Raw genomic sequence first — 25,823 nt, 5'->3', positions numbered from 1 at the left:
CTCTCAAATTTGTTTACATCCCTGTTAGTGAGCATTTCTATTTTGCCAAGATAATCCATCCACCTGACAGGTGTGGCATATCAAGAAGCTGATTAAACAGCATGATCATTACACAGAGGCACCTTGTGCTGTGGACAATAAAAGGCCACTCTAAAATCTGCAGTTTTGTCACACAACACAATGCCACAGTTTTTAGGGAGCATGCAATTGGCATGCTGACTGCAAGAATGTCCACCAGAGCTGTTGCCAGATCATTTAATGTTAATTTCTCTACCATAAGCCGCCTTCAACGTCGTTTGAGAGAATTTGGCAGTACGTCCAACTGGCCTCACAACCGCAGACCACATGTAACCACGCCAGCCCAGGACCTCCACATCCGGCTTCTTCACCTGAGGGATAGTCTGAGACCAGCCACCCGGACAGCTGACGAAACTGAGGAGTATTTATGTCGGTAATAAAGCCCTTTTGTGGGGAAAAACTCATTCTGATTGGCTGGGCCTGGCTCCCCAATGGGTGGGCCTATGCCCTCCCAGACCCACCCATGGCTGTGCCCCTGCCCAGTCATGTGAAATCCATAGATTAGGGCCTAATAAATGTATTTCAATTGACTGATTTCTTTATATGAACTCTAACTCAGTAAAATCGTTGAAATTGTTGCATGTTGCGTTTATATTTTTGTTCAGTATATAATTAGTGGAAGAATCTAAAAGTGACACAAGTGAATCAGACTGCCCAGACAGGATAAGTGTTAGTTAGTTTTTTTCAGTGACATAACATGATTTCCTTTGAGATACACTGGCTCATCCCTATACAGCATGTGAAATAGACCTATCCTTACATGATTTACCCATTATCTTTTAGTTGCATTGTTTTTCAATTCCATCCCTGGGGAGTACATTTTAATTCTACACAGTATGATGTTTCCAAACAACATCTGGCTTCGGACGTCAAAAGTGCCTCCATTTGGGCCGTCAAGCGGAACGACGACAATGTCTCTTCTTTCAATTCTGTTCTTTTTTTCTTTGAATAATTTTTTCCGTTCCCTGGTGGATTAGGACTTTAGACTAAAGGTATTAGACATTCGCCAGCCTGGTCCCAGATCAGTTTTGTGCTGTCTTGCCACAGTTGACTCAACCTTGGCGAGACAGCACGGACTAACCTGGGACCGGTTTAATTAGCTGTATAGCATCGTGATGCTACTGCTGAATCTGAACATGGCTGAATGCAGTCTCCCCCTATGGAGAAGGATATGATGAGAGTTTGCCAATGCCAGTTGTATTCTGCCTTCAGCATGACGCCGGATTGGTTGGATTGGGGGAAGGGTGGGGCATGGCGGGGAGAGGGACAAAGCCTATTGGCCCATTTGGTTTTTAGACCAAACATCGATCGATATCGCCCTCTCTGGGTCCTTGGACACTCGGACAGGGTTCCTCAGGGTTTGGCCTGTGTCCGTTATTATGTGATAAAACCCAGTCATATAAACACCTTTTTCTGAAATCCCCTCCTACACACACGCGCACACACACACACACGCCGATACACCCCCCTTCCCCCGTTTCCTGAATATTCCCTCTCTGGGATTAAAGTAATGTTAAACAGCGGATTACAAAGCCACGGTAAATACATAAACATCCCAAATACGCCCTAATTGGTTTCAAATATCCCGGCTCCCTTACAAAGCCCAAGCAAAAGAGAGGGAAGGGATATTTTGTACACAGAGAGAGTGGTTTAGAGAGCAGAAAGAAAACATGAAAGAATTCAGAATTACTTTAAAGACACCTGATTCTGTTACAGTCTTTTAGAAAAAGGTGGAATCTTGCTCACATTCTTGTACACATTTCTGTTGCGGTGGGTTTTATTTTCTGCTGTGGTTTTCTATATGTGGTGTTTGGGGGTTTGCACAGAAATGCATGGGATGTGGTGGCATATGTGCCTGTCTCGGCTAAAATGAGTGTGTGGTCTTTCTCCTCCTCCGCTTACTCTCTGTGTGTCTACAGGCATGCCTTTGTGTATGTGTGTGTGTGTCTGTCTGTCTATAGCCTTGCCTATCTGTGTGCTGTACTGTCCTGTCCTGTCCTGTCCTGTCTGTCTGTCTGTCACACTGCTGGCTGCAACACTACCATTTATCAGTCTGGGCTGCACAGGAATATCTGATCTACACACCATCCGGATAGCCCTAATCCAATATGTCTACTAACAGCTATAACACACGGATGGTTTGGAGATCAGTGGATCTGTGCAGGCGCTGCTCAGACTCAAGCCTCGTTGGGAACACTTGGTGTAGCTGATTGATTGACTTGACTGACTGTTGTTGCCCTGCACATGCGACTGGCTGGCTGTTCGGCACAATGGCTGCCATCTTGGATTCATGACAACGCCCACTGGACCGGTGCCTACTCCACATCCAATCAGAGAGCGTGTTGTATGTCAGTCACTGCATTGTTTTTTCTTTTCTCCCCGCCCCCTCTGCCCCTGTCTGGCCAATGGGATGGCAGCGTGCGGAGGAGGGTATGATGATTGACACCACACTGCTGGTGCACTTCTTTGGGAAGAAGGGGAAGGCGGAGCTGACCTTCGACGACTTCTACAGGTATCGCCATGCCGATTAGTAGATTAATCCGAATAGAGCCATATCAGATGAAGCTCTGTGTAACGTAGTTAATCTACTCTATCACTTGTTTCAGTTTTACTGCTCTCTCATACGCACATATATGACAGTATTCTGTTACTGTCACACACATAGTGCACTACCATATACAGTCGTGGTCAAAAGTTTTGAGAATGACACAAGTATTGGTCTTCACAAAGTTTGCTGCTTCAGTGTTTTTAGATATTTTTGTCAGATGTTACTATGGTATACTGAAGTATAATTACAAGCATTCCATAAGTGTCAAATGCTTTTATTGACAATTACATGAAGTTTATGCAAAGAGTCAATATTTGCAGTGTTGACCCTTCTTTTTCAAAACCTCTGCAATCCGCCCTGGCATGCTATCAATTAACTTCTGGGCCACATCCTGACGGATGGCAGCCCATTCTTGCATAATCCATAATGATTGGAGTTTGTCAGAATATGTGGGTTTTTGTTTGTCCACCCGCCTCTTGAGGATTGACCACAAGTTCTCAATGGGATTAAGGTCTGGGGAGTTTCCTGGCCATGGACCCAAAATGTTTTGTTCCCCGAGCCACTTAGTTATCACTTTTGCCTTATGGCAAGGTGCTCCATCATGCTGGAAAAGGCATTGGTCGTCACCAAACTGTTCTTGGATGGTTGGGAGAAGTTGCTATCGGAGGATGTGTTGGTACCATTCTTTATTCATGGCTGTGTTCTTAGGCAAAATTGTGAGTGAGCCCACTCCCTTGGCTGAGAAGCAACCCCACACATGAATGGTCTCAGGATGCTTTACTGTTGGCATAACACAGGACTGATGGTAGCGCTCACATTGTCTTCTCCGGAAAAGCTTTTTTCCGGATGCCCCAAACAATTGGAAAGGGGATTCATCAGAGAAAATGACTTTACCCCAGTCCTCAGCAGTCCAATCCCTGTACCTTTTGCAGAATATCAGTCTGTCCCTGATGTTTTTCCTGGAGAGAAGTGGCTTCCTCGCTGCCCTTCTTGACACCAGGCCATCCTCCAAAAGTCTTCGGCTCACTGTGCGTGCAGATGGACTCACACCTGCCTGCTGCCATTCCTGAGCAAGCTCTGCACTGGTGGTGCCCTGTTCCTGCAGCTGAATCAACTTTAGGAGACGGTCCTGGCGCTTGCTGGACTTTCTTGGGCGCCCTGAAGCCTTCTTCACAACAATTGAACCTTTGATCCGATAAATGGTTGATTTAGGTGCAATCTTACTAGCAGCAATATCCTTGCCTGTGAAGCCCTTTTTGTGCAAAGCAATGATGACGGCACGTGTTTCCTTGCAGGTAACCATGGTTAACAGAGGAAGAACAATTATTTCAAGCACCACCCTCCTTTTAAAGCTTCCAGTCTGTTATTATAACTCAATCAGCATGACAGAGTGATCTCCAGCCTTGTCCTCGTCAACACTCTCACCTGTGTTAAAGAGAGAATCACTGACAGGATGTCAGCTGGTCCTTTTGTGGCAGTGGAAATGTTTTTGGGGGATTAAGTTCATGTTCATGGCAAAGAGGGACTTTGCAATTAATTGCAATTCATCTGATCACTCTTCATAACATTCCGGAGTATATGCAAATTGCCATCATAAAAACTGAAGCATCAGACTTTGTGAAAATTCATATTTGTGTCATTCTCCAAACTTTTGACCACGACTGTACATGTACCTTCTCTCTGTCACTTGGTCCTCTCTCTCTCTCTCTCGTTCTCTCTCTAACCCTCGCTTTCTCTCTCTCTCGCTCTCTCTCTCCCCCCCTCCCCCAGGTTCATGGATAACCTACAGACAGAGGTTTTGGAGATAGAGTTCCTGACCTACTCTAAAGGCATGACCACCATCAGTGAGGAGGACTTTGCCCGCATCCTGCTGCGCTACACCAACGTAGAAAACATCAGCAGCTACCTGGACAACATCCACCAGAGCATCCCTGATGAGAAGGTAGAGGTACACATACACACACAGATGAGAAGGTAGAGGTACACATACACACACAGATGAGAAGGTAGAGGTACACATACACACACAGATGAGAAGGTAGAGGTACACATACACGCACAGATGAGAATGTAGAGGTACACATACACACACAGATGAGAAGGTAGAGGTACACATACACACACAGATGAGAAGGTAGAGGCACACATACACACACAGATGAGAAGGTAGAGGTACACATACACACACAGATGAGAAGGTAGAGGTACACATACACACACAGATGAGAAGGTAGAGGTACACATACACACACAGATGAGAAGGTAGAGGTACACATACACACACAGATGAGAAGGTAGAGGTACACATACACACACAGATGAGAAGGTAGAGGCACACATACACACACAGATGAGAAGGTAGAGGTACACATACACACACAGATGAGAAGGTAGACAACATCTAGAACCTTGAACCATAGCATGAGATGAGTGTGGTCAAGCACTCTAATCCTCTACTTTCCACACCCCTCTCTCTCTCCCTCCCTCTCTCTCTCTCTCCCTCTCTCTCTCTCTCTCTCTCTCTCTCTCTCTCTCTCTCTCTCTCTCTCTCTCCCTCCCTCTCTCCCTCCCTCTCTCTCTCTCTCTCTCTCTCTCTCTCCCTCTCTCTCTCCTCTCCCTCTCTCCCTCTTCTACTTCGATGTAGAGACCCACATTTCATACTCATAGTCATGGGCCGTATCCACAAAGTGTCTCGGAGTATGAGTGCTGATCTAGGATCAGTTTAGCCTTATAGCTCATATTGAATAAGGTTATATGGCCAGGTGGGTTCCTGATTCTAGATCAGAACTTCTACTCTGAGATGCTTTGTGGAAACGGACCATGTACTGAAGAGCACTCTCAAATAGACCCCCACCCTCCCAGCCTCCCACCCTCTCCCCCACCCTCCCCCCCTCTCCCCCACCCTCCCTCCCTCTTCTCCACCCTCCCAGCCTCCCGCCCTCTCCCCCCCACCCTCCCTCCCTCTCCCCCCACCCTCCCAGCCTCCCGCCTCTCCCCCCACCCTCCCCCCTCTCCCCCACCCTCCGCCTCCCTCCTCTCCCCCCACCCTCCAGCCTCCCGCCTCTCCCCCACCCCCCCTCCCTCTCCCCCACCCTCCCAGCCTCCCCCCCTCTCCACCCCTTCACCCTAACTACATCCCCCATTCACCTCCCCCATCTCTCCCCCATATCTCTCCAACTCCCACTCCTCCACCCCCTTTAACCTCCTCCATGTCTCTCTCCCAACACCCCACTCCCCTCTCACCCCCTTTAATCTCCTCCATGTCTCTCCCAACACCCCCACTCCCCTCTCACCCCCTTTAACCTCCTCCGTGTCTCTCCCAACACCCCCACTCCCCTCTCACCCCTTTAACCTCCTCCATGTCTCTCCCAACACCCCACTCCCCCCTCACCCCCTTTAACCTCCTCCATGTCTCTCCCAACACCCCACTCCCCTCTCACCCCTTTAACCTCCTCCATGTCTCTCCCAACACCCCACTCCCCTCTCCCCTCTCACCCCTTTAACCTCCTCCATGTCTCTCCCAACACCCCACTCCCCTCTCACCCCTTTAACCTCCTCCATGTCTCTCCCAACACCCCACTCCCCTCTCACCCCTTTAACCTCCTCCATGTCTCTCCCAACACCCCACTCCCCTCTTTAACCTCCTCCATGTCTCTCCCAACACCCCACTCCCCACTCACCCCTTTAACCTCCTCCATGTCTCTCCCAACACCCCACTCCCCCTCTCACCCCCTTTAACCTCCTCCATGTCTCTCCCAACACCCCACTCCCCTCTCCTCTCACCCCCTTTAACCTCCTCCATGTCTCTCCCAACACCCCACTCTCCCTCTCACCCCTTTAACCTCCTCCATGTCTCTCCCAACACCCCACTCCCCCTCTCACCCCCTTTAACCTCCTCCATGTCTCTCCCAACACCCCACTCCCCCACTCACCCCTTTAACCTCCTCCATGTCTCTCCCAACACCCCACTCCCCCTCACCCCCTTTAACCTCCTCCATGTCTCTCCCAACACCCCACTCCCCTCTCACCCCTTTAACCTCCTCCATGTCTCTCCCAACACCCCACTCCCCTCTCACCCCTTTAACCTCCTCCATGTCTCTCCCAACACCCCACTCCCCTCTCACCCCCTTTAACCTCCTCCATGTCTCTCCCAACACCCCACTCCCCACTCACCCCTTTAACCTCCTCCATGTCTCTCCCAACACCCCACTCCCCACTCACCCCTTTAACCTCCTCCATGTCTCTCCCAACACCCCACTCCCCACTCACCCCTTCCTGCCCCACCTGACCCCCTGACCCCTACTCCCCCCTCCTACCCTCTATATTTGTGTTCCCACCTTGTAATGGTCCTCCGGGCGTCGTGTCTTCCTCTCTCTACACCTGAACGCACCACTGGCCCATCAGCTAGATCAACTAGAGATAGCGAATCTGTTACATCTGACGCTTACACCTGACAGCCAGTTGTAAGGACCAGTGTAATCTGACGGGCCAACACCTGACAGCCAGTTGTAAGGACCAGTGTAATCTTACGGGCCAGCTCTCACTCACTCACTGACTGACTGACTGGCTCTCAATGGCACTGACCCCATTGTCCTACTCCTACGTGTGATAACTGTTGATTGATCGACAAGCCAATGTGTTGTGCACTGTGTTGTATACAAAGGCTTTTAGTTAACTCACTCTAGCTAGCGAGCACTTTGTTGTGTGTATGTAGTGTTAGGTAGAGTTGGAGTTGGATCAAGTGTAAAGTGGCGTTTTTAAGTAAAGTGTTTAAACTGGCATTTTCTTCTTCTACGTTCTTTTTCGATCGATTGTTAATATATTATGCAACACTTTTCGTCCCTTAATTGCAGATCAATGTGTATAATGTACAGTAGAGGCTTGATCTGCATGAACAGCACGTTGTGAATCTATCAGTTTGGTTACGCATCAACACACCGCACAGCCAAGACGGATTTTGTGTCTACACTGCACTTTGCTTCGAAAACTTCCCAAGTTATTTAACCAACCATAGGTTGCATGAAGATTGAAATGAGGTTCTGCAGTGTTTTGTCTTAGTGTTCATGCAACATTCTTTTTGTATTTTCTCTTTCCACGCTCTGGAAGAGACAACAGGTTTGTCCCGACTCCCTAATAATGAAAAGAATGATCTTATTTTCTCACCACGTCTTGTTGTTTCTTTACCTCACTGTTGTCTTGAGTCATTTTGAATAGATCACTGGTTCTTCACCCATGCTTGATCAAATCAAATCAAATTATATTTGTCACATGTGCCAAATACAACAGGTGTAGACCTTACCGTGAAATGCTTACTTACAAGCCCTTAAACAACAATGCAGTTTTAAGAAAATAGAGTTAAGAAAATATTTACTAAATACTAAATCTTCAAAAAGTAACACAATAAAATAACAATAACGAGGCTATATACAGGGGGTACCGGTACCAGGTCAATGTGCGGGGGTACAGGTTAGTCGAGGTAATTGAGGTAATATGTAAAGTGACTATGCATAGATAATAAACAGATAGTATCAGCAGTGTAGAAACAAGGGGGGTCAATGCAAATAATACGGGTGGCCATTTGATTAATTGTTCAGCAGTCTTATGGCTTGGGTAGAAGCTGATCGATACCTTTACACAATGTCAAAAGATTCACAAGTTAGCTTAGTCAATTAGCCCACTCAAGATGAGTTTCTCATACTGTTGGTGGGCCATTCAGTTATACTTGTATCTTATAGACCTACTTCCAATGTAGGTGTTTTCCTAAATACGCCTAGTTAGTTAAACAACTCCACTCTCAGCCAGTCATTCTACCGTACTCATTCATTCATTAGAAGTCTCAGTAAGAAACGTAGACATTGTTTTGCAGTGTCGGACATGTTGACATCCATTAGTTAATGTTAGTCGTTCCATTGAGTTAGCATATCTATTGGCTTTGAAGGCTGGAGCCCAAGGTTCCACAGGAGGTGAGGGCATGGTCCAGTGACCACCAATAGTCTTTTATAGATTACTCTATGGCCCAGTCTGTCTGTAGGTATCACTGGGGTGGCTGGCTCCTATCTGTTTGTATTGAAGCTATCGGGTTCACAGGGCATCAAAAGAGGACCAGGCAGGTAGGGCCACTCGCCCGGAATGGCTTTGTTGACAGCGCAGACAGATACACACTGGCACACACACTCTGTTTGTCTAAGGCATTTTCCCCATCGTTACATGTCCCTTACCTCCCACTTTAAGTTCCAGCAGGTCCTATTTAGTCCGACGGTTAAACACTTCCCTGTCTGTCCACACACACTGTGCTGATTTAGAGAGCATTGTCCGCTACTGGTCTGTGTTCACTAGCCTTAGCAGCATGCTGCCTTTGTTAGCCAACTGGTTTTGGAAAGGAGATTACTTGGGGAGGTTTAACCTCAGCCAAGGGTGTTTAAAATGAGGAAAGTTGAGGAAAAGGAAGAAGGAAGTTCCACAGGTTGAATTGTTGTCTACTTTTGGGCTTGTAGAGAACACCCACCAGAATGTTTCCATAGCACAATATTGTATGTGAAATAGACAGGTGTTAGTCACCACTTCAGAATGCCTCTCTGTGTTGTCATCACTAGGCCACGTTTACAGTCTCTCATCCCAGCTGAGGCTGCTGAGGGGAGAACGGCTCATAATAATGGCCGGAACGGAGCAAATGGAATGGCATCAAACACCTGGAAACCATGTATTGGTGTATTTGATACCATTCTACTAATTCCGCTCCAGCCATTACCACGAGCCCGTCCTCCCCAGTTAAGGTGCCACCAGCCTCCTGTGTCTCATACCTTTCTTTTATTCTTTGTTTTAGTGTGATGCAGCTCGGGCTAAAATTAGTGATACCTACAGACAGACTATTGGTGGTCACTGGAGCATGCCTTCACCTCCTGTGGAACCTTGGGCTCCAGCCTTCAAAGCCAATAGCTATGCTAACTCAATGGAACGACTACCTCTAACTAATGTCTGTCTACATGTTCCACACTGCAAACCAATGTGTGTCTACATTTCTTATAATTACCTTTTATTTTCAATGAAGTAATACCAGAAAGCCTTGCGTTAAACTTGTGAAACCTGCAAACCTCTATTTTTGCAGTCACGCTGCGCAGATGATCAGATCTCACAACGTCTGCAGAAGGAACCACTCAGGAACCACATTCATATCTGATCGTATTAAATGTGTAGCATGGCTGTGAAAAAGACGACCATGAACGCACCCGCTGTCATTCCCTGGCCTAGTTCCTACAGTCAAGGGGGACAAAGTTGCATGGGTCAAAGGTCACATGATCATACCATCATCACCAATGGAATGGGTTTGAGCTTGAAGCATCCCCCCTATTCAGAGACCTGGAAGAACTGTCTGTCACTCTGTGTCCGTTGATGGACGGCTCCGTGTGTCACACTTATATGGTTCCCCTGTCTTTTTCCTTCACAGGGCATCACCTTCGACGAGTTCCGCTCCTTCTTCCAGTTCCTCAACAACCTGGAGGACTTTGCCATCGCCATGCAGATGTACAACTTTGCCAGTCGCTCCATTGGCCAAGGTAAGCCTCCATTTTAGGATTTCATATCTGTGGCGATATTTCCCCTTCACTCAGTAGTCTCTTGTGAATAATCGCTGTGGGTTTTTTTTCTCCTCCATCTTTTTCTCTTTGTTGTATTCCCCTCTCTCTCTCTCTTTCTCTCTCTCTCTCTCTCTCTTCCTCTCTCGCTTTCTGTCTTCATGACCTTCTCTCTTTCCCACCCCTTCTTTCTCTCTATCTCTCTCTCTCTCGCTCTCTCTCTCACAGATGAGTTTGGGCGGGCTGTGTACGTGGCCACGGGCCTGAAGCTGACACGTCATCTGGTCCACACCATCTTCAAGATCTTTGACGTGGACCACGATGACCAGCTGAGCTACAAGGAGTTCATCGGCATCATGAAGGACCGGCTGCACCGCGGAGGGAGGGTAGGGACAGAGAGAGAGGGGAGGACTGAGGTAGAGAGAGTGGGAAAGAGGGAGGAAGAATTTGGGTGAGAGAGAGAGGGAGGAGAGGAGGTTAGGTGGGAGGGAAAGGTGAGAGGAGAGAGATGGGGAGAGAGAGAGGGCGGGTGAGAGAGAGAGAGAGGGCGGGCGAGCGAGCGAGAGGGCGGGCGAGCGAGAGAGAGAGAGAGGGGGCGGGCGGGCGAGAGAGAGAGAGAGAGAGAGAGAGAGAGAGAGAGAGAGAGAGAGAGAGAGAGAGAGAGAGAGAGAGAGAGAGAGAGAGAGAGAGAGAAAGAGAGAGAGAGAAAAAGTGAAATTGGGGGGGGAAGCCAGAATGATCTAGTTTGTATTTCCATCACTAGAAATTTGACATGCTCTCATTTTCTTTTATGTTACACTTGGACAATGTAATTTGAATCTAGCTTTTGACTGTTAACTTTAGTCGACAGCCATAAAAGTGGTGGCAATTTTAAGGTCTTTATCTAGAGCAAATTTAGATACACAGTTATATGGAGGTCTTTGGTGATATAAATGACACAGCTCCGATTTTGACTACCTTCCCTGCACTTCCAAAGTGTTTTACTGCCCCCTAGTGGTATGTGAAGTTACAACAGTTACAACAGTCATCATGACTAGGGCCCATTGTTTTTCCTAGTCAGATAAGGCATGTGGTCAGAGAAAAACTCCTAGGCCCTACACATGGCAGTTGCATAATATGTATGAATTAATTATAATACTACGCCACTCAATCGCCCTTGAACGAGTGCTACATTGATGTCCTATGCATGGGTGTTGAGTCTTTGAAATATTACTGTTCTATTTCTCTTGGCCTCATCGTCCTGGCTTCCCTTTTGACTAACAGCATCCCAACACCCCCTCCTTCTATCACTTTCTCTCTCTCTCTTTTCCCACCCTATCTGTTTCTCCCACTCTGCTGCTCGCTAACCCCAGGGCTACAAAACCGCCGAGCGATTCACTTCCTTCAAGTCGTGTATGAAGAAGGAGCTAGCTGGCAGATAAGTATTACCCACAATCCACTCATCATCTCTTATCTCATCTATGACCTATAACCTCTGACCTAATCAAATCTGATTTTGATTTGATTTATAACCTCTGACCTATTCTCAATGGCCCTGCGAACCGCAGCTCTGTCTATCTCAATGACCTATAACCTCTGACCTATTCCCTTGATATTCAAAAGATCTGGATAGATTGACACAATATCACTTTAAGACCCATCAAGTAGACTGACACGATATCACTTTAAGACCCATCAAGTCCTTTCAGATCACCTATAGAAGCATATCAGGACTATGGTGCATCTATGCAAGTATCCGATGATAATACCTTGAAATACCCTACAATCTATTTTCCAGTATTGTTACAAGAAATATAGTCTGGCCCCAGATCTGTTTGCTATGCCTTGCCAACTAACACCAAACAATGACCATAGGAGTTGGAAAGACGGCATAAAACAGATCTGGGACCAGGCTACAAGATATAAGCACAGGCCTGTGTATTAGTCTATCCCCTGCATCCCGGCTATATTTCCTGTTTAATGGTACCATTGTCATTGTTTACCAGGTGAACAGGAAACACCACGCCTCCTTCCCCATCTGCGTGCGTGCTGAGGCCGGGAAACAGGTCCGCCGGCTCTGGAGGAGGTTCCAGGCCCAGGTTTAGAGGAGGAGGAAGAGGATGATGAGGAGAAGAGGAAGAGGATGAAGAAGTGGAGGAAGATGAGGAGAAGACGATGAAGTCGAGGAAACGCGGTGGAGGGGGACTGGAGGTGAAGGATTCAATGAACCTTCTGCAGGGGAACATTGTGGTTCCAAGTGGTTCTAAGTCTGCGTTCTAAGCCACCATCCCCTCTACTAACATGCAGAGAAGCTGCCGTTTTTGCAACAGACATCTCATTGGTTTCAGTTGTCCAGTTCATCCAATCGTGAATCAATTCCGCAATCCATTTTCATCCCATTGCAAGTAGGCCAGGGGTGTATAGCCTACATTACCGTACCTAGTATTTAAGCAGTACTCATCAAAAATTTGAATAAGCACAAAAAATTACAGTTTACAGAAAGTTGTAACTAATCACTGATTACTCATAATATAGAACCATTTATGGTAAAAATGCTCGTATCACAATAAGCTTTATAATATAATAATTGTAAAATAAAGACGGTTACTTACATTCCAGTAAGAGCCTGCATGGTCAAATGTAGTGTCTGTATCAAATGCCTTTACTAGTGAGAGAAAGGTATGGGAGAAGGAAGAGGATCTGAAATATTAACGTCTTAATCATGTATTTTTCTATGAATCCTTTTTTCAGTTTACACAGGCCTACTTTCATATATTCAGCAGCAGGTTTGGCCAGCTGGCTAGATAATAAAGATCAATACATAGCCTACACATGCAATGAATTCTACAATGAAGCAATAGTAGTATGTTTTTGAAATGCTTGTAATTGATGATCTTCCAAATGAGAGCGAGAAAGAGAGAGCAAGAACATGTTATTCCTTTAAGACTCCTTGTCTTCTTTTGGTTGTGTGTGTTACGTTTGTAATGATTAAGTGGGGAAGAAGTATAACTTTTTTTCATGTGTGCCTTTTTTCTACATGTCTTCCCTGTCAAAACTAATTCCATTCCAGCAACAAATTGTATTTTAACTTTTCAGAAAGCTAATTGCTAACCTGCCTTCCTCCCAGTGTACTGTGCAACCTAGGGTTCCTTGATTCAACGTAAGTCACTATGTCATTGATCAACATTTCACCTCAATTGGTAATGCTTGTATTTATTTATTGAATTATTAATCTGTTTGCACTATAAATCTACTTCACAGCAATATTATGAGCAGACGTTTTGATTAGAAATGTTGATCAGGTAAGCATGATACTGATTTCATTCTGTTCAACGATTCAAGGTGTATCTCTGTATTTAGTTTGAATATTAAATAGCTTCAATGGTTTGACATAACGAATTTATAGTTACTCTGCTTATTTGCATTATATAAGAAGCTATAGAATATATTGTTTTTTTCCCGACCATTCCCTCAACCAAGCAGTGAAGTGTATGGTTGGTGTGAAAAGAACTTGACAGAGTAAATGAAAAGCGTGATGAATGCATGAATAAAGAATTTTGAAGGAAACAAAGCCTGTTTTGCATAATTGCATACTGTATTCATTTTTTCAGCCAACTACATAGAATGGGCATGCGCACTTGGGCTTTACATTTTTTATCCACCAAATGTGTATTATCAGCTGACATGCACCTGCGACATGAACTCTATTACTTTGCTGATGACAAGGGAATATTACTTTATTTGGCAGCGCTGGGTAGCTACATTTTCAATGATCAAATGGTATGTATTTTTCTAAAAAGGCTGCGGTTTGTTTCTTTTCCTTTCATCAACTGAGAAGGCTAGCGATGAGCTGCTGGCACAGGAGGTTGCTGCTGGCACCTTAATTGGGGAGGACGGGCTTGTGGTAATGGCTGGAGCGGAATGAATGGAATCAAACACGGTTCCCATATGTTTGATTCCGTTCCATTCGCTGTTCTAGACATTATTATGAGCCGTCCTCCCCTTAGCAGCCTCCTGTGGCTGCTGGTAAATTCAGCGAAAAATTTGATGTAGCTGTTTGTTGGCTAGCGAGCTGTGCTACGCTAGCTAACGCAGATTCCTCTCACTGTCAGACACTCAGAAAAGTTTTGCCAGGTTTACACTTTAAAACGTATTTCTATAATTACGGCCGTGACACCAGCTTGTATAGCTAGCTACATTTAATAATGCTTTAATGAATGGGTTTTTACTTATTTTATCACATCTTTATATTACTGTTATTGTGCCGTTATTTCGCAAGCAGGTCAATTTGTGGCGTAACGCGCCATTTATTTGAAAAGCGGAACAATAAATGCGTTCTTATGATTCCATCAGGACACTTCTCCCCGACGCACCAGTACGCTCATAAATCGATTCCACCATGTAAATATCATGTTTTCGAAACTTCTCGTGCATATTTCACTATAAAAAAGCGAAAGAATACACATATCCAGACACATAGATGTAAACACATTTTTCAATAGGGTCTTGTTTTAAATGTACAAATCACAAGTACATCTTTGTATAAAGTTGTCCTCCAGTTCAGCTCTGCCACCACTGTTAACAGTGGTTGTCACCAGCAAGGTATTGTGGGTACTGAAATTCGCACAATATTAATCATTTTTTATATGTAATTATAGTAATTGGCGTACATTTTATTAAAAATACTTTGTTTCCATTAATAGGTGTATATTTACCTCTGAAGATCTCGCAGACAATGCACATTTTGTTTAAACCGTTAGTGGAAAAGCTTGTCCCGAAATAGGCTACCCTTGCTCGCCCATAGATTTTTTAAGACTATACTTTCAGGGATCATTTCTATAGTTCTTGACTTGAGAAATGTGTTTCTAAAGTGTTTGGTCTCGCTACCCACGATGATGAGATGCGATATTCCCTTCTGAGCGCGAAGCGGGCTTTGAGTAATGATTCAGTTCATCCGCTCTCTGCCATTGATGACCGTTCTTTGCTTCCTTGTGGAGCATTGAGGGAGGGAATATGATCAGAGTGGTTAGTTCTTAACATTGTTCAATATAAGATTACTTTGATTATGTAAACTAGTATGTGATGACTAGTTCATCAACGTAACGTAGTTGGCTTCAATGCTGTAAAATATTCACATTGTCAGCCTTGCAATGTCGTTGAATAGGAAATATGTCATCATTTCAATCCAGTCAGAACTCACATTTTTCAATTACATTTGAAATCTAAATTGTATTTTGTCTATTGTGGGACACTGACTTTTTCAGCCAATGCCAGTCCCCTAAAAACTGCATGAGTACCTTCTGGCACCTCCCTCATTTGCAAAGTTCTATTGTGGAGCAACTTGAAAATGTATTTTGTGAAGCTTTCTTGGGCATAATACACGACAATAATTGATTCCATATGTTACCTATTGATGAAAAGTAGCCCAATAAACATGATTTTGGCCACGTGGTCCTATAGTGTGCGCTTTATACTGTGGGAAACCTTTATTGAGAATGATAGCTCTGAAATGTGCTACCTTCGCTCGCCCTCTATTCATTTAAGACTATACTTTCAGGGATCATTTCTATAGTTCTTGACTTGAGAAATGTGTTTCTAATGTGTTTGGTCTCGCTACCCACGATGATGAGATGCGATATTCCCTTCTGAGCGCGAAGCGGGCTTTGAGTAATGATTCAGTTCATCCGCTCTCTGCCATTGATGACCGTTCTTTGTTTCCTTGTGGAGCATTGAGGGAGGGAATATGATCAGAGTGGAGAGCTCATAAGACCGTTAATTAGAAAATTAAACAAACATTTCATAGCATTATGCTAGTGATGCAATGGTTTAGTAACGTCACTTCAGCTTTGATTTTGCGCTGGAAAAATATAGCCCATCTATTTCCATTCATCATAGCAATGATGTCAACTATGCCAACTTTTCAGCTGCAGTACAACTATACTGAACAAAAATATAAAGCAACATGTGATGTGTTGGTCCCATGTTTCATGAGCTGAAATTAAAGATTCCAGAAATGTTCCATATGCACAAAAATGTTATTTCTCTGAAATGTTGTGCACAAATATGTTTACATCCCTGTTAGTGAGCATTTCTCATTTGCCAAGCTAGTCCATTCACCTGACAGGTGTGGCATATCAAGAAGCTGATTAAACAGCATGATCATTACACCTTGTGCTGGGGATAATAAAAGGCCACTCTAAAATGTGCAGTTTTGTCACACAACACAATTCCACAGACAATTCCACAGATGTCTGTTTTTTAGGGAACATGCAATTGGCATGCTGACTGCAGGAATGTCCACCAGAGCTCTTGTCAGAGAATTGAATGTTAATTTCTCTACCATAAGCCACCTCCAATGGCAGTACGTCCAACTGGCCTCACAACCACAGACCATGTGTAACCACGCCAGCCCAGGACCTCCACATCTGGCTTCTTCACCTGTGGGATCGTCTAAAACCAGCCACCCGGACAGCTGATGAAACTGAGGAGTATTTATGTCTATAATAAAGCCTTTTGTGGGGAAAAACTCATTCTGATTGGCAGGGCCTGGCTCCCCAGTGGGTGGGCCTATGCCCTCCCAGGCCCACCCATGGCTACGCCCCTGCCCAGTCGTGAATTCAATAGATTAGGGCCTATATGAATTTATTTCAATTGAACGATTTCCTTATATGAACTGTCACTCAGTAAAGTTGCTGGAATTGTTGCGTTTATATTTTTGTTCAGTATAAAATAATACAAATATTATGTAACGTATACCACTGGGTTTTTCAGCCAATGGTAGTAGTCGCCCAAAACTGAGCAGCCTCTGGTAGGTACCTCCCATTATTACATTTTAGGTAACTAGAAAATATATTCTGTGAATCTTGGACATATGTGCTTTTTTGTGAGCCAGTAAATGATATTATATGATTATGAACTGTTACTTTCCATTCAATACAAAATTATACCTGATTTAAAAAAATATATATATAGTAAGTATGGGGAATTTATTATTCTCCTAATTGATGGGATGACTAACTTAGGAAGAAATCATTCTGGACTGTGCTAATGTAGGTTGTGTCACCTGGCAAGCTGTGATTGATGTGAAGAGCTGTTTTAGGGGATAAGATAAGACAATAATTTATGTCTCCAAATACTAGACAATACTGGTTCTTTGTGATCTGTGAACCTTCCTTGGATGTAGGAATGGTGTCTAGGGGAGCTGGCTCTTCTCACTATGACAGGTTGTTATGATAAACGTATGCCTGGTAACAGAAGAGGAGGGGAACAGCCGGTGCGCCAACGGATAGGCTGAGTAAGTCTAAACCACGCTCAAGTCTCTACTCTGATTGGCCAGCAGAGAGGTGGGAAACTCTCTCTCTTTCAGAGTATTTGAGCAAGAACCTGGAACAATGGATTAGTTCTCTGAAGTGCCCTGCGAGGTATTTCAAGGAGCCCGTATATACGAAACATCATATTTACCATTGAAGGTTTTTGCATTAATTAAAATAACTAGTATATCTTAGAAGTCGTGTTGACCTCTTTTGTTCCTAATGCCAGATTTGAATTGACGCAACTTTGACATAAGGTATGGCTTGTTGCTTCGTGCACTTCATTCATACATTGAAAAGCGCCTGTAGGTAGTGACAGTGAGCGAGGCAGATTTGAAACCGTCAGTCAGAATGATTGCTCCAACATGCCCTACCCTTGCTCGCCCGTTGAGAAATTAAGACTATACTTTCAGGGATCATTTCTATAGTTCTTGACTTGAGAAATGTGTTTCTAAAGTGTTTGGTCTCGCTACCCACGATGATGAGATGCGATATTCCCTTCTGAGCGCGAAGCGGGCTTTGAGTAATGATTCAGTTCATCCGCTCTCTGCCATTGATGACCGTTCTTTGTTTCCTTGTGGAGCATTGAGGGAGGGAATATGATCAGAGTGGTTAGACTTATTATTGTTCAATATTAAACAAATCATTAGATTCCTACTATTACAACACATCTGGATGTCAGTCATTAATTCATGGAAATAGTTCAGCTGGCTTCATTGTCGTTAAATGTCAAACGTAGTATTGCATAGGAAATCTACTGCAAAGCAATCTCCATTCATCATGCCAATCCAGTCAGAACTCCAATTTTTCAATTACATTTGATATCTAAATTGTATTTTCTCTATTGTGGGCCACTTGCGTTTTCAGCCAATGGGAGTCCCCTAAAAACTGCACAATTACCCTCTGGCACCTCCCTCATTTGCGAAGTTATATTGTGGGGCAACTTTAAAATGTATTTTGTGAAGCTTTCTTTGGCATAACAAGTGCTTGTTGTGTGATCCAATAAAACATACGACAATAACTGATTCCATATGTTACCCATTGATTGATGAAAAGTAGCCCAATATGCATGTTTTTGGCCACGTGGTCCTATAGTGTGCGCTTTGTACCGTGGGAAACCGTTAGTGAGAATGACAGCGCCAACATGGGCTACCCTTGCTCGCCCATTGAGAAATTAAGACTATACTTTCAGGGATCATTTCTATAGTTCTTGACTTGAGAAATGTGTTTCTAAAGTGTTTGGTCTCGCTACCCACGATGATGAGATGCGATATTCCCTGCTGAGCGCGAAGCGGGTTTTGAGTAATGATTCAGTTCATCAGCTCTCTGCCATTGATGACCGTTCTTTGCTTCCTTGTGGAGCATTGAGGGAGGGAATATGATCAGAGTGGTTAGCTCTTAACATTGTTCAATATTAGTATACTCTATTTAAGTAAGGTATTTTGTGATGACTTGTTCATCAACGTAACGTAGTTGGCTTCAATGCTGTTGAATATTCCCATTGTCAGCCTTGCAATGTCGTTGAATAGGAAATATGTCATCATTTCAATCCAGTCAGAACTCACATTTTAAGTCTAAATTGTATTTTGTCTATTGTGGGACACTGACTTTTTCAGCCAATGCCAGTCCCCTAAAAACTGCATGAGTACCTTCTGGCACCTCCCTCATTTGCAAAGTTATATTGTGGAGCAACTTGAAAATGTATTTTGTGAAGCTTTCTTGGTCATAAAACACGACAATAATTGATTCCATATGTTACCTATTGATGAAAAGTAGCCCAATAAGCATGCTTTTGGCCACGTGGTCCTATCGTGTGCTCTTTATACCGTGGGAAACCTTTATTGAGAATGACAGCTCTGAAATTTGCTACCTTCGCTCGCCCTCTATTCAATTAAGACTATACTTTCAGGGATCATTTATATAATTATTGACTTGAGAAATGTGTTTCTAAAGTGTTTGGTCTCGTAACCCATGATGATAAGCTGCGAAATTCGCTTCTGAGCGCGAAGCGGCTTTTGAGTAACGATTCAGTTCATCCTCTCTCTGCCATTGATGAACGTTCTTTGCTTCCTTGTGGAGTATTGAGGGAGGGAATATGATCAGAGTGGTTAGACTTATAATTGTTCAATATTAAACAAATCATTAGATTCCTACTATTACAACACATCTGGATGTCAGTCATTAATTCGTGGAAATAGTTCAGCTGGCTTCAATGCCGTTAAATGTCAGAAGTAGTATTGCATAGGAAATGTACTGCAAAGCAATCTCCATTCATCATGCCAATCCAGTCAGAACTCCAAATTTTCAATGACATTTGATATCTAAATTGTATTTTCTCTATTGTGGGCCACTTGCGTTTTCAGCCAATGGCAGTCCTCTAAAAACTGCACTATTACCCTCTGGCACCGCCTTCATTTGTGAAGTTATTTTATGGGGCAACTTGAAAATGTATTTTGTGAAGCTTTCTTGGGCATAACAAGTGCTTGTTGTGTGATCCAATAAAACATACAATAATTACTGATTCCATATGTTACCTATTGATGAAAAGTAGCCCAATAAGCATGATTTAGGCCACGTGGTCCTATAGTGTGCTCTTTGTACCGTGGGAAACCGTTAGTGAGAATGACAGCGCCAACATGGGCTACCCTTGCTCGCCCATTTAGAAATTAAGACTATACTTTCAGGGATCATTTCTATAGTTCTTGAGTTGAGAAATGTGTTTCTAAACTGTTCGGTCTCGCTACCCATGATGATGAGATGCGATATTCCCTTCTGAGCGCGAAGCGGGCTTTGAGTAATGATTCAGTTCATCCGCTCTCTGCCATTGATGACCGTTCTTTGCTTCCTTGTGGAGCATTGAGGGAGGGAATATGATCAGAGTGGTTAGCTCTTAACATTGTTCAATAATAGTATACTCTATTTAAGTAAGGTATTTTGTGATGACTTGTTCATCAACGTAACGTAGTTGGCTTCAATGCTGTTGAATATTCCCATTGTCAGCCTTGCAATGACGTTGAATAGGAAATATGTCATCATTTCAATCCAGTCAGAACTCACATTTTTCAATTACATTTTAAGTCTAAATTGTATTTTGTCTATTGTGGGACACTGACTTTTTCAGCCAATGCCAGTCCCCTAAAAACTGCATGAGTACCTTCTGGCACCTCCCTCATTTGCAAAGTTATATTGTGGAGCAACTTGAAAATGTATTTTGTGAAGCTTTCTTGGTCATAAAACACGACAATAATTGATTCCATATGTTACCTATTGATGAAAAGTAGCCCAATAAGCATGCTTTTGGCCACGTGGTCCTATCGTGTGCTCTTTATACTGTGGGAAATCTTTATTGAGAATGACAGCTCTGAAATTTGCTACCTTCGCTCGCCCTCTATTCAATTAAGACTATACTTTCAGGGATCATTTATATAATTCTTGACTTGAGAAATGTGTTTCTAAAGTGTTTGGTCTCGTAACCCATGATGATAAGCTGCGAAATTCGCTTCTGAGCGCGAAGCGGCTTTTGAGTAATGATTCAGTTCATCCGCTCTCTGCCATTGATGAACGTTCTTTGCTTCCTTGTGGAGTATTGAGGGAGGGAATATGATCAGAGTGGTTAGACTTATAATTGTTCAATATTAAACAAATCATTAGATTCCTACTATTACAACACATCTGGATGTCAGTCATTAATTCGTGGAAATAGTTCAGCTGGCTTCAATGCCGTTAAATGTCAGAAGTAGTATTGCATAGGAAATGTACTGCAAAGCAATCTCCATTCATCATGCCAATCCAGTCAGAACTCCAAATTTTCAATGACATTTGATATCTAAATTGTATTTTCTCTATTGTGGGCCACTTGCGTTTTCAGCCAATGGCAGTCCTCTAAAAACTGCACTATTACCCTCTGGCACCGCCTTCATTTGTGAAGTTATTTTATGGGGCAACTTGAAAATGTATTTTGTGAAGCTTTCTTGGGCATAACAAGTGCTTGTTGTGTGATCCAATAAAACATACAATAATTACTGATTCCATATGTTACCTATTGATGAAAAGTAGCCCAATAAGCATGATTTAGGCCACGTGGTCCTATAGTGTGCTCTTTGTACCGTGGGAAACCGTTAGTGAGAATGACAGCGCCAACATGGGCTACCCTTGCTCGCCCATTTAGAAATTAAGACTATACTTTCAGGGATCATTTCTATAGTTCTTGACTTGAGAAATGTGTTTCTAAACTGTTCGGTCTCGCTACCCATGATGATGAGATGCGATATTCCCTTCTGAGCGCGAAGCGGGCTTTGAGTAATGATTCAGTTCATCCGCTCTCTGCCATTGATGACCGTTCTTTGCTTCCTTGTGGAGCATTGAGGGAGGGAATATGATCAGAGTGCTTAGCTCTTAACATTGTTCAATATTAGTATACTCTATTTAAGTAAGGTATTTTGTGATGACTTGTTCATCAACGTAACGTAGTTGGCTTCAATGCTGTTGAATATTCACATTGTCAGCCTTGCAATGACGTTGAATAGGAAATATGTCATCATTTCAATCCAGTCAGAACTCACATTTTAAGTCTAAATTGTATTTTGTCTATTGTGGGACACTGACTTTTTCAGCCAATGCCAGTCCCCTAAAAACTGCATGAGTACCTTCTGGCACCTCCCTCATTTGCAAAGTTATATTGTGGAGCAACTTGAAAATGTATTTTGTGAAGCTTTCTTGGTCATAAAACACGACAATAATTGATTCCATATGTTACCTATTGATGAAAAGTAGCCCAATAAGCATGCTTTTGGCCACGTGGTCCTATCGTGTGCTCTTTATACTGTGGGAAATCTTTATTGAGAATGACAGCTCTGAAATTTGCTACCTTCGCCCGCCCTCTATTCAATTAAGACTATACTTTCAGGGATCATTTATATAATTCTTGACTTGAGAAATGTGTTTCTAAAGTGTTTGGTCTCGTAACCCATGATGATAAGCTGCGAAATTCGCTTCTGAGCGCGAAGCGGCTTTTGAGTAATGATTCAGTTCATCCTCTCTCTGCCATTGATGAACGTTCTTTGCTTCCTTGTGGAGTATTGAGGGAGGGAATATGATCAGAGTGGTTAGACTTATAATTGTTCAATATTAAACAAATCATTAGATTCCTACTATTACAACACATCTGGATGTCAGTCATTAATTCGTGGAAATAGTTCAGCTGGCTTCAATGCCGTTAAATGTCAGAAGTAGTATTGCATAGGAAATGTACTGCAAAGCAATCTCCATTCATCATGCCAATCCAGTCAGAACTCCAAATTTTCAATGACATTTGATATCTAAATTGTATTTTCTCTATTGTGGGCCACTTGCGTTTTCAGCCAATGGCAGTCCTCTAAAAACTGCACTATTACCCTCTGGCACCGCCTTCATTTGTGAAGTTATTTTATGGGGCAACTTGAAAATGTATTTTGTGAAGCTTTCTTGGGCATAACAAGTGCTTGTTGTGTGATCCAATAAAACATACAATAATTACTGATTCCATATGTTACCTATTGATGAAAAGTAGCCCAATAAGCATGATTTAGGCCACGTGGTCCTATAGTGTGCTCTTTGTACGGTGGGAAACCGTTAGTGAGAATGACAGCGCAAACATGGGCTACCCTTGCTCGCCCATTTAGAAATTAAGACTATACTTTCAGGGATCATTTCTATAGTTCTTGACTTGAGAAATGTGTTTCTAAACTGTTCGGTCTCGCTACCCATGATGATGAGATGCGATATTCCCTTCTGAGCGCGAAGCGGGCTTTGAGTAATGATTCAGTTCATCCGCTCTCTGCCATTGATGACCGTTCTTTGCTTCCTTGTGGAGCATTGAGGGAGGGAATATGATCAGAGTGGAGAGCTCATAAGACCGTTAAGAAGATTAAACAAACATTTCATAGCATTATGCTAGTGATGCAATGGTTTAGTAATGTCACTTCAGTGCTGTTATTCAGCTTTGATTTTGCGCTGGAAAAAGATAGCTCATCTATTTCCATTCATCATAGCAATGATGTCAACTATGCCAACTTTTCAGCTGCAGTACAACTATACTGAACAAAAATATAAAGCAACATGTGATGTGTTGGTCCCATGTTTCATGAGCTGAAATTAAAGATCCCAGAAATGTTCCATATGCACAAAAATGTTATTTCTCTGAAATGTTGTGCACAAATATGTTTACATCCCTGTTAGTGAGCCTTTCTCATTTGCCAAGCTAGTCCATTCACCTGACAGGTGTGGCATATCAAGAAGCTGATTAAACAGCATGATCATTACACCTTGTGCTGGGGATAATAAAAGGCCACTCTAAAATGTGCAGTTTTGTCACACAACACAATTCCACAGACAATTCCACAGATGTCTGTTTTTTAGGGAACATGCAATTGGCATGCTGACTGCAGGAATGTCCACCAGAGCTCTTGTCAGAGAATTGAATGTTAATTTCTCTACCATAAGCCACCTCCAATGGCAGTACATCCAACTGGCCTCACAACCACAGACCATGTGTAACCACGCCAGCCCAGGACCTCCACATCTGGCTTCTTCACCTGTGGGATCGTCTAAAACCAGCCACCCGGACAGCTGATGAAACTGAGGAGTATTTATGTCTATAATAAAGCCTTTTGTGGGGAAAAACTCATTCTGATTGGCAGGGCCTGGCTCCCCAGTGGGTGGGCCTATGCCCTCCCAGGCCCACCCATGGCTACGCCCCTGCCCAGTCGTGAATTCAATAGATTAGGGCCTATATGAATTTATTTCAATTGAACGATTTCCTTATATGAACTGTCACTCAGTAAAGTTGCTGGAATTGTTGCGTTTATATTTTTGTTCAGTATAAAATAATACAAATATTCTGTAACGTATACCACTGGGTTTTTCAGCCAATGGTAGTAGTCGCCCAAAACTGAGCAGCCTCTGGTAGGTACCTCCCATTATTACATTTTAGGTAACTAGAAAATATATTCTGTGAATCTTGGACATATGTGCTTTTTTGTGAGCCAGTAAATGATATTATATGATTATGAACTGTTACTTTCCATTCAATACAAAATTATACCTGATTTAAAAAAATATATATATAGTAAGTATGGGGGATTTATTATTCTCCTAATTGATGGGATGACTAACTTAGAAAGAATGCATTCTGGACTGTGCTAATGTAGGTTGTGTCACCTGGCAAGCTGTGATTGATGTGAAGAGCTGTTTTAGGGGATAAGATAAGATAATAATTTATGTCTCCAAATACTAGACAATACTGGTTCTTTGTGATCTGTGAACCTTCCTTGGATGTAGGAATGGTGTCTAGGGGAGCTGGCTCTTCTCACTATGACAGGTTGTTATGATAAACGTATGCCTGGTAACAGAAGAGGCGGGGAACAGCCGGTGCGCCAACGGATAGGCTGAGTAAGTCTAAACCACGCTCAAGTCTCTACTCTGATTGGCCAGCAGAGAGGTGGGAAACTCTCTCTCTGTCAGAGTATTTGAGCAAGAACCTGGAACAATGGATTAGTTCTCTGAAGTGCCCTGCGAGGTATTTCAAGGAGCCCGTATATACGAAACATCATATTTACCATTGAAGGTTTTTGCATTAATTAAAATAACTAGTATATCTTAGAAGTCGTGTTGACCTCTTTTGTTCCTAATGCCAGATTTGAATTGACGCAACTTTGACATAAGGAATGGCTTGTTGCTTCGTGCACTTCATTCATACATTGAAAAGCGCCTGTAGGTAGTGACAGTGAGCGAGGCAGATTTGAAACCGTTAGTCAGAATGATTGCTCCAACATGGGCTACCCTTGCTCGCCCGTTGAGAAATTAAGACTATACTTTCAGGGATCATTTCTATAGTTCTTGACTTGAGAAATGTGTTTCTAAAGTGTTTGGTCTCGCTACCCACGATGATGAGATGCGATATTCCCTTCTGAGCGCGGGCGGCTTTGAGTAATGATTCAGTTCATCTGCTCTCTGCCATTGATGACCGTTCTTTGTTTCCTTGTGGAGCATTGAGGGAGGGAATATGATCAGAGTGGTTAGATTTAATATTGATCAATATTAAATGATTCATTAGATTCTTACCAATACAACACATCTGGATGTCAGTCATTAATTCATGGTAATAGTTCAGCTGGCTTCATTGCCGTTAAATGTCAAACGTAGTATTGCATAGGAAATCTACTGCAAAGCAATCTCCATTCATCATGCCAATCCAGTCAGAACTCCAATTTTTCAATTACATTTGATATATAAATTGTATTTTCTCTATTGTGGGCCACTTGCGTTTTCAGCCAATGGGAGTCCCCTAAAAACTGCACT

The 25,823-nt window shown here is 43.2% G+C and overlaps 1 protein-coding gene and 11 non-coding genes across 20 annotated transcripts in view; all 12 read left to right on the top strand.

Annotated features, from left to right (window-relative positions):
• LOC121563221 (calcium uptake protein 3, mitochondrial-like) overlaps positions 1–12,637 on the top strand; it is a 38,728-nt gene extending 26,091 nt beyond the window's left edge. For 5 of the 9 annotated variants that reach the window (XM_045222797.1, XM_045222800.1, XM_045222796.1 and 2 more), the window contains 6 exons: positions 2,496–2,590; positions 4,397–4,568; positions 7,733–7,741; positions 10,071–10,179; positions 10,426–10,583; positions 12,183–12,637. In XM_045222797.1, the coding sequence (XP_045078732.1) occupies positions 2,496–2,590; positions 4,397–4,568; positions 7,733–7,741; positions 10,071–10,179; positions 10,426–10,583; positions 12,183–12,281 (642 nt within the window). In that variant the 3' untranslated portion in view covers positions 12,282–12,637. Of the gene's footprint in view, positions 1–2,495; positions 2,591–4,396; positions 4,569–7,732; positions 7,742–10,070; positions 10,180–10,425; positions 10,584–11,549; positions 11,619–12,179 lie in introns of those variants that run through there. The other 4 variants (XM_045222798.1, XM_045222795.1, XM_045222794.1 and 1 more) reach the window with 3 other exon arrangements.
• Positions 12,638–14,987: 2,350 nt separating this feature from the next.
• LOC121564500 lies at positions 14,988–15,203 on the top strand. Its single transcript, XR_006000194.1, has one exon. It is a non-coding gene; the product is annotated as a small nucleolar RNA U3 (small nucleolar RNA).
• A 514-nt stretch (positions 15,204–15,717) lies between these two features.
• Positions 15,718–15,933, top strand: LOC121564497. Its single transcript, XR_006000191.2, has one exon. It is a non-coding gene; the product is annotated as a small nucleolar RNA U3 (small nucleolar RNA).
• Positions 15,934–17,883: 1,950 nt separating this feature from the next.
• Positions 17,884–18,099, top strand: LOC123491696. Its single transcript, XR_006661531.1, has one exon. It is a non-coding gene; the product is annotated as a small nucleolar RNA U3 (small nucleolar RNA).
• A 563-nt stretch (positions 18,100–18,662) lies between these two features.
• On the top strand, positions 18,663–18,878 carry LOC123491700. The gene has a single exon (XR_006661535.1). It is a non-coding gene; the product is annotated as a small nucleolar RNA U3 (small nucleolar RNA).
• Positions 18,879–19,379: 501 nt separating this feature from the next.
• LOC123491706 lies at positions 19,380–19,595 on the top strand. Its single transcript, XR_006661541.1, has one exon. It is a non-coding gene; the product is annotated as a small nucleolar RNA U3 (small nucleolar RNA).
• A 559-nt stretch (positions 19,596–20,154) lies between these two features.
• LOC123491702 lies at positions 20,155–20,370 on the top strand. The gene has a single exon (XR_006661537.1). It is a non-coding gene; the product is annotated as a small nucleolar RNA U3 (small nucleolar RNA).
• A 514-nt stretch (positions 20,371–20,884) lies between these two features.
• LOC123491704 lies at positions 20,885–21,100 on the top strand. The gene has a single exon (XR_006661539.1). It is a non-coding gene; the product is annotated as a small nucleolar RNA U3 (small nucleolar RNA).
• Positions 21,101–21,659: 559 nt separating this feature from the next.
• On the top strand, positions 21,660–21,875 carry LOC123491701. Its single transcript, XR_006661536.1, has one exon. It is a non-coding gene; the product is annotated as a small nucleolar RNA U3 (small nucleolar RNA).
• A 501-nt stretch (positions 21,876–22,376) lies between these two features.
• Positions 22,377–22,592, top strand: LOC123491705. The gene has a single exon (XR_006661540.1). It is a non-coding gene; the product is annotated as a small nucleolar RNA U3 (small nucleolar RNA).
• A 559-nt stretch (positions 22,593–23,151) lies between these two features.
• Positions 23,152–23,367, top strand: LOC123491698. Its single transcript, XR_006661533.1, has one exon. It is a non-coding gene; the product is annotated as a small nucleolar RNA U3 (small nucleolar RNA).
• A 1,960-nt stretch (positions 23,368–25,327) lies between these two features.
• On the top strand, positions 25,328–25,541 carry LOC123491703. Its single transcript, XR_006661538.1, has one exon. It is a non-coding gene; the product is annotated as a small nucleolar RNA U3 (small nucleolar RNA).
• The last annotated feature ends 282 nt before the right edge of the window (positions 25,542–25,823 follow it).

The sequence above is a fragment of the Coregonus clupeaformis genome, chromosome 10, assembly GCF_020615455.1.
Source record: "Coregonus clupeaformis isolate EN_2021a chromosome 10, ASM2061545v1, whole genome shotgun sequence".
Taxonomy (NCBI): Eukaryota; Metazoa; Chordata; class Actinopteri; order Salmoniformes; family Salmonidae; genus Coregonus; species Coregonus clupeaformis.
Note: the sequence above shows the minus strand (reverse complement) of the source record. Positions and strands in the feature narration are given on the sequence as shown.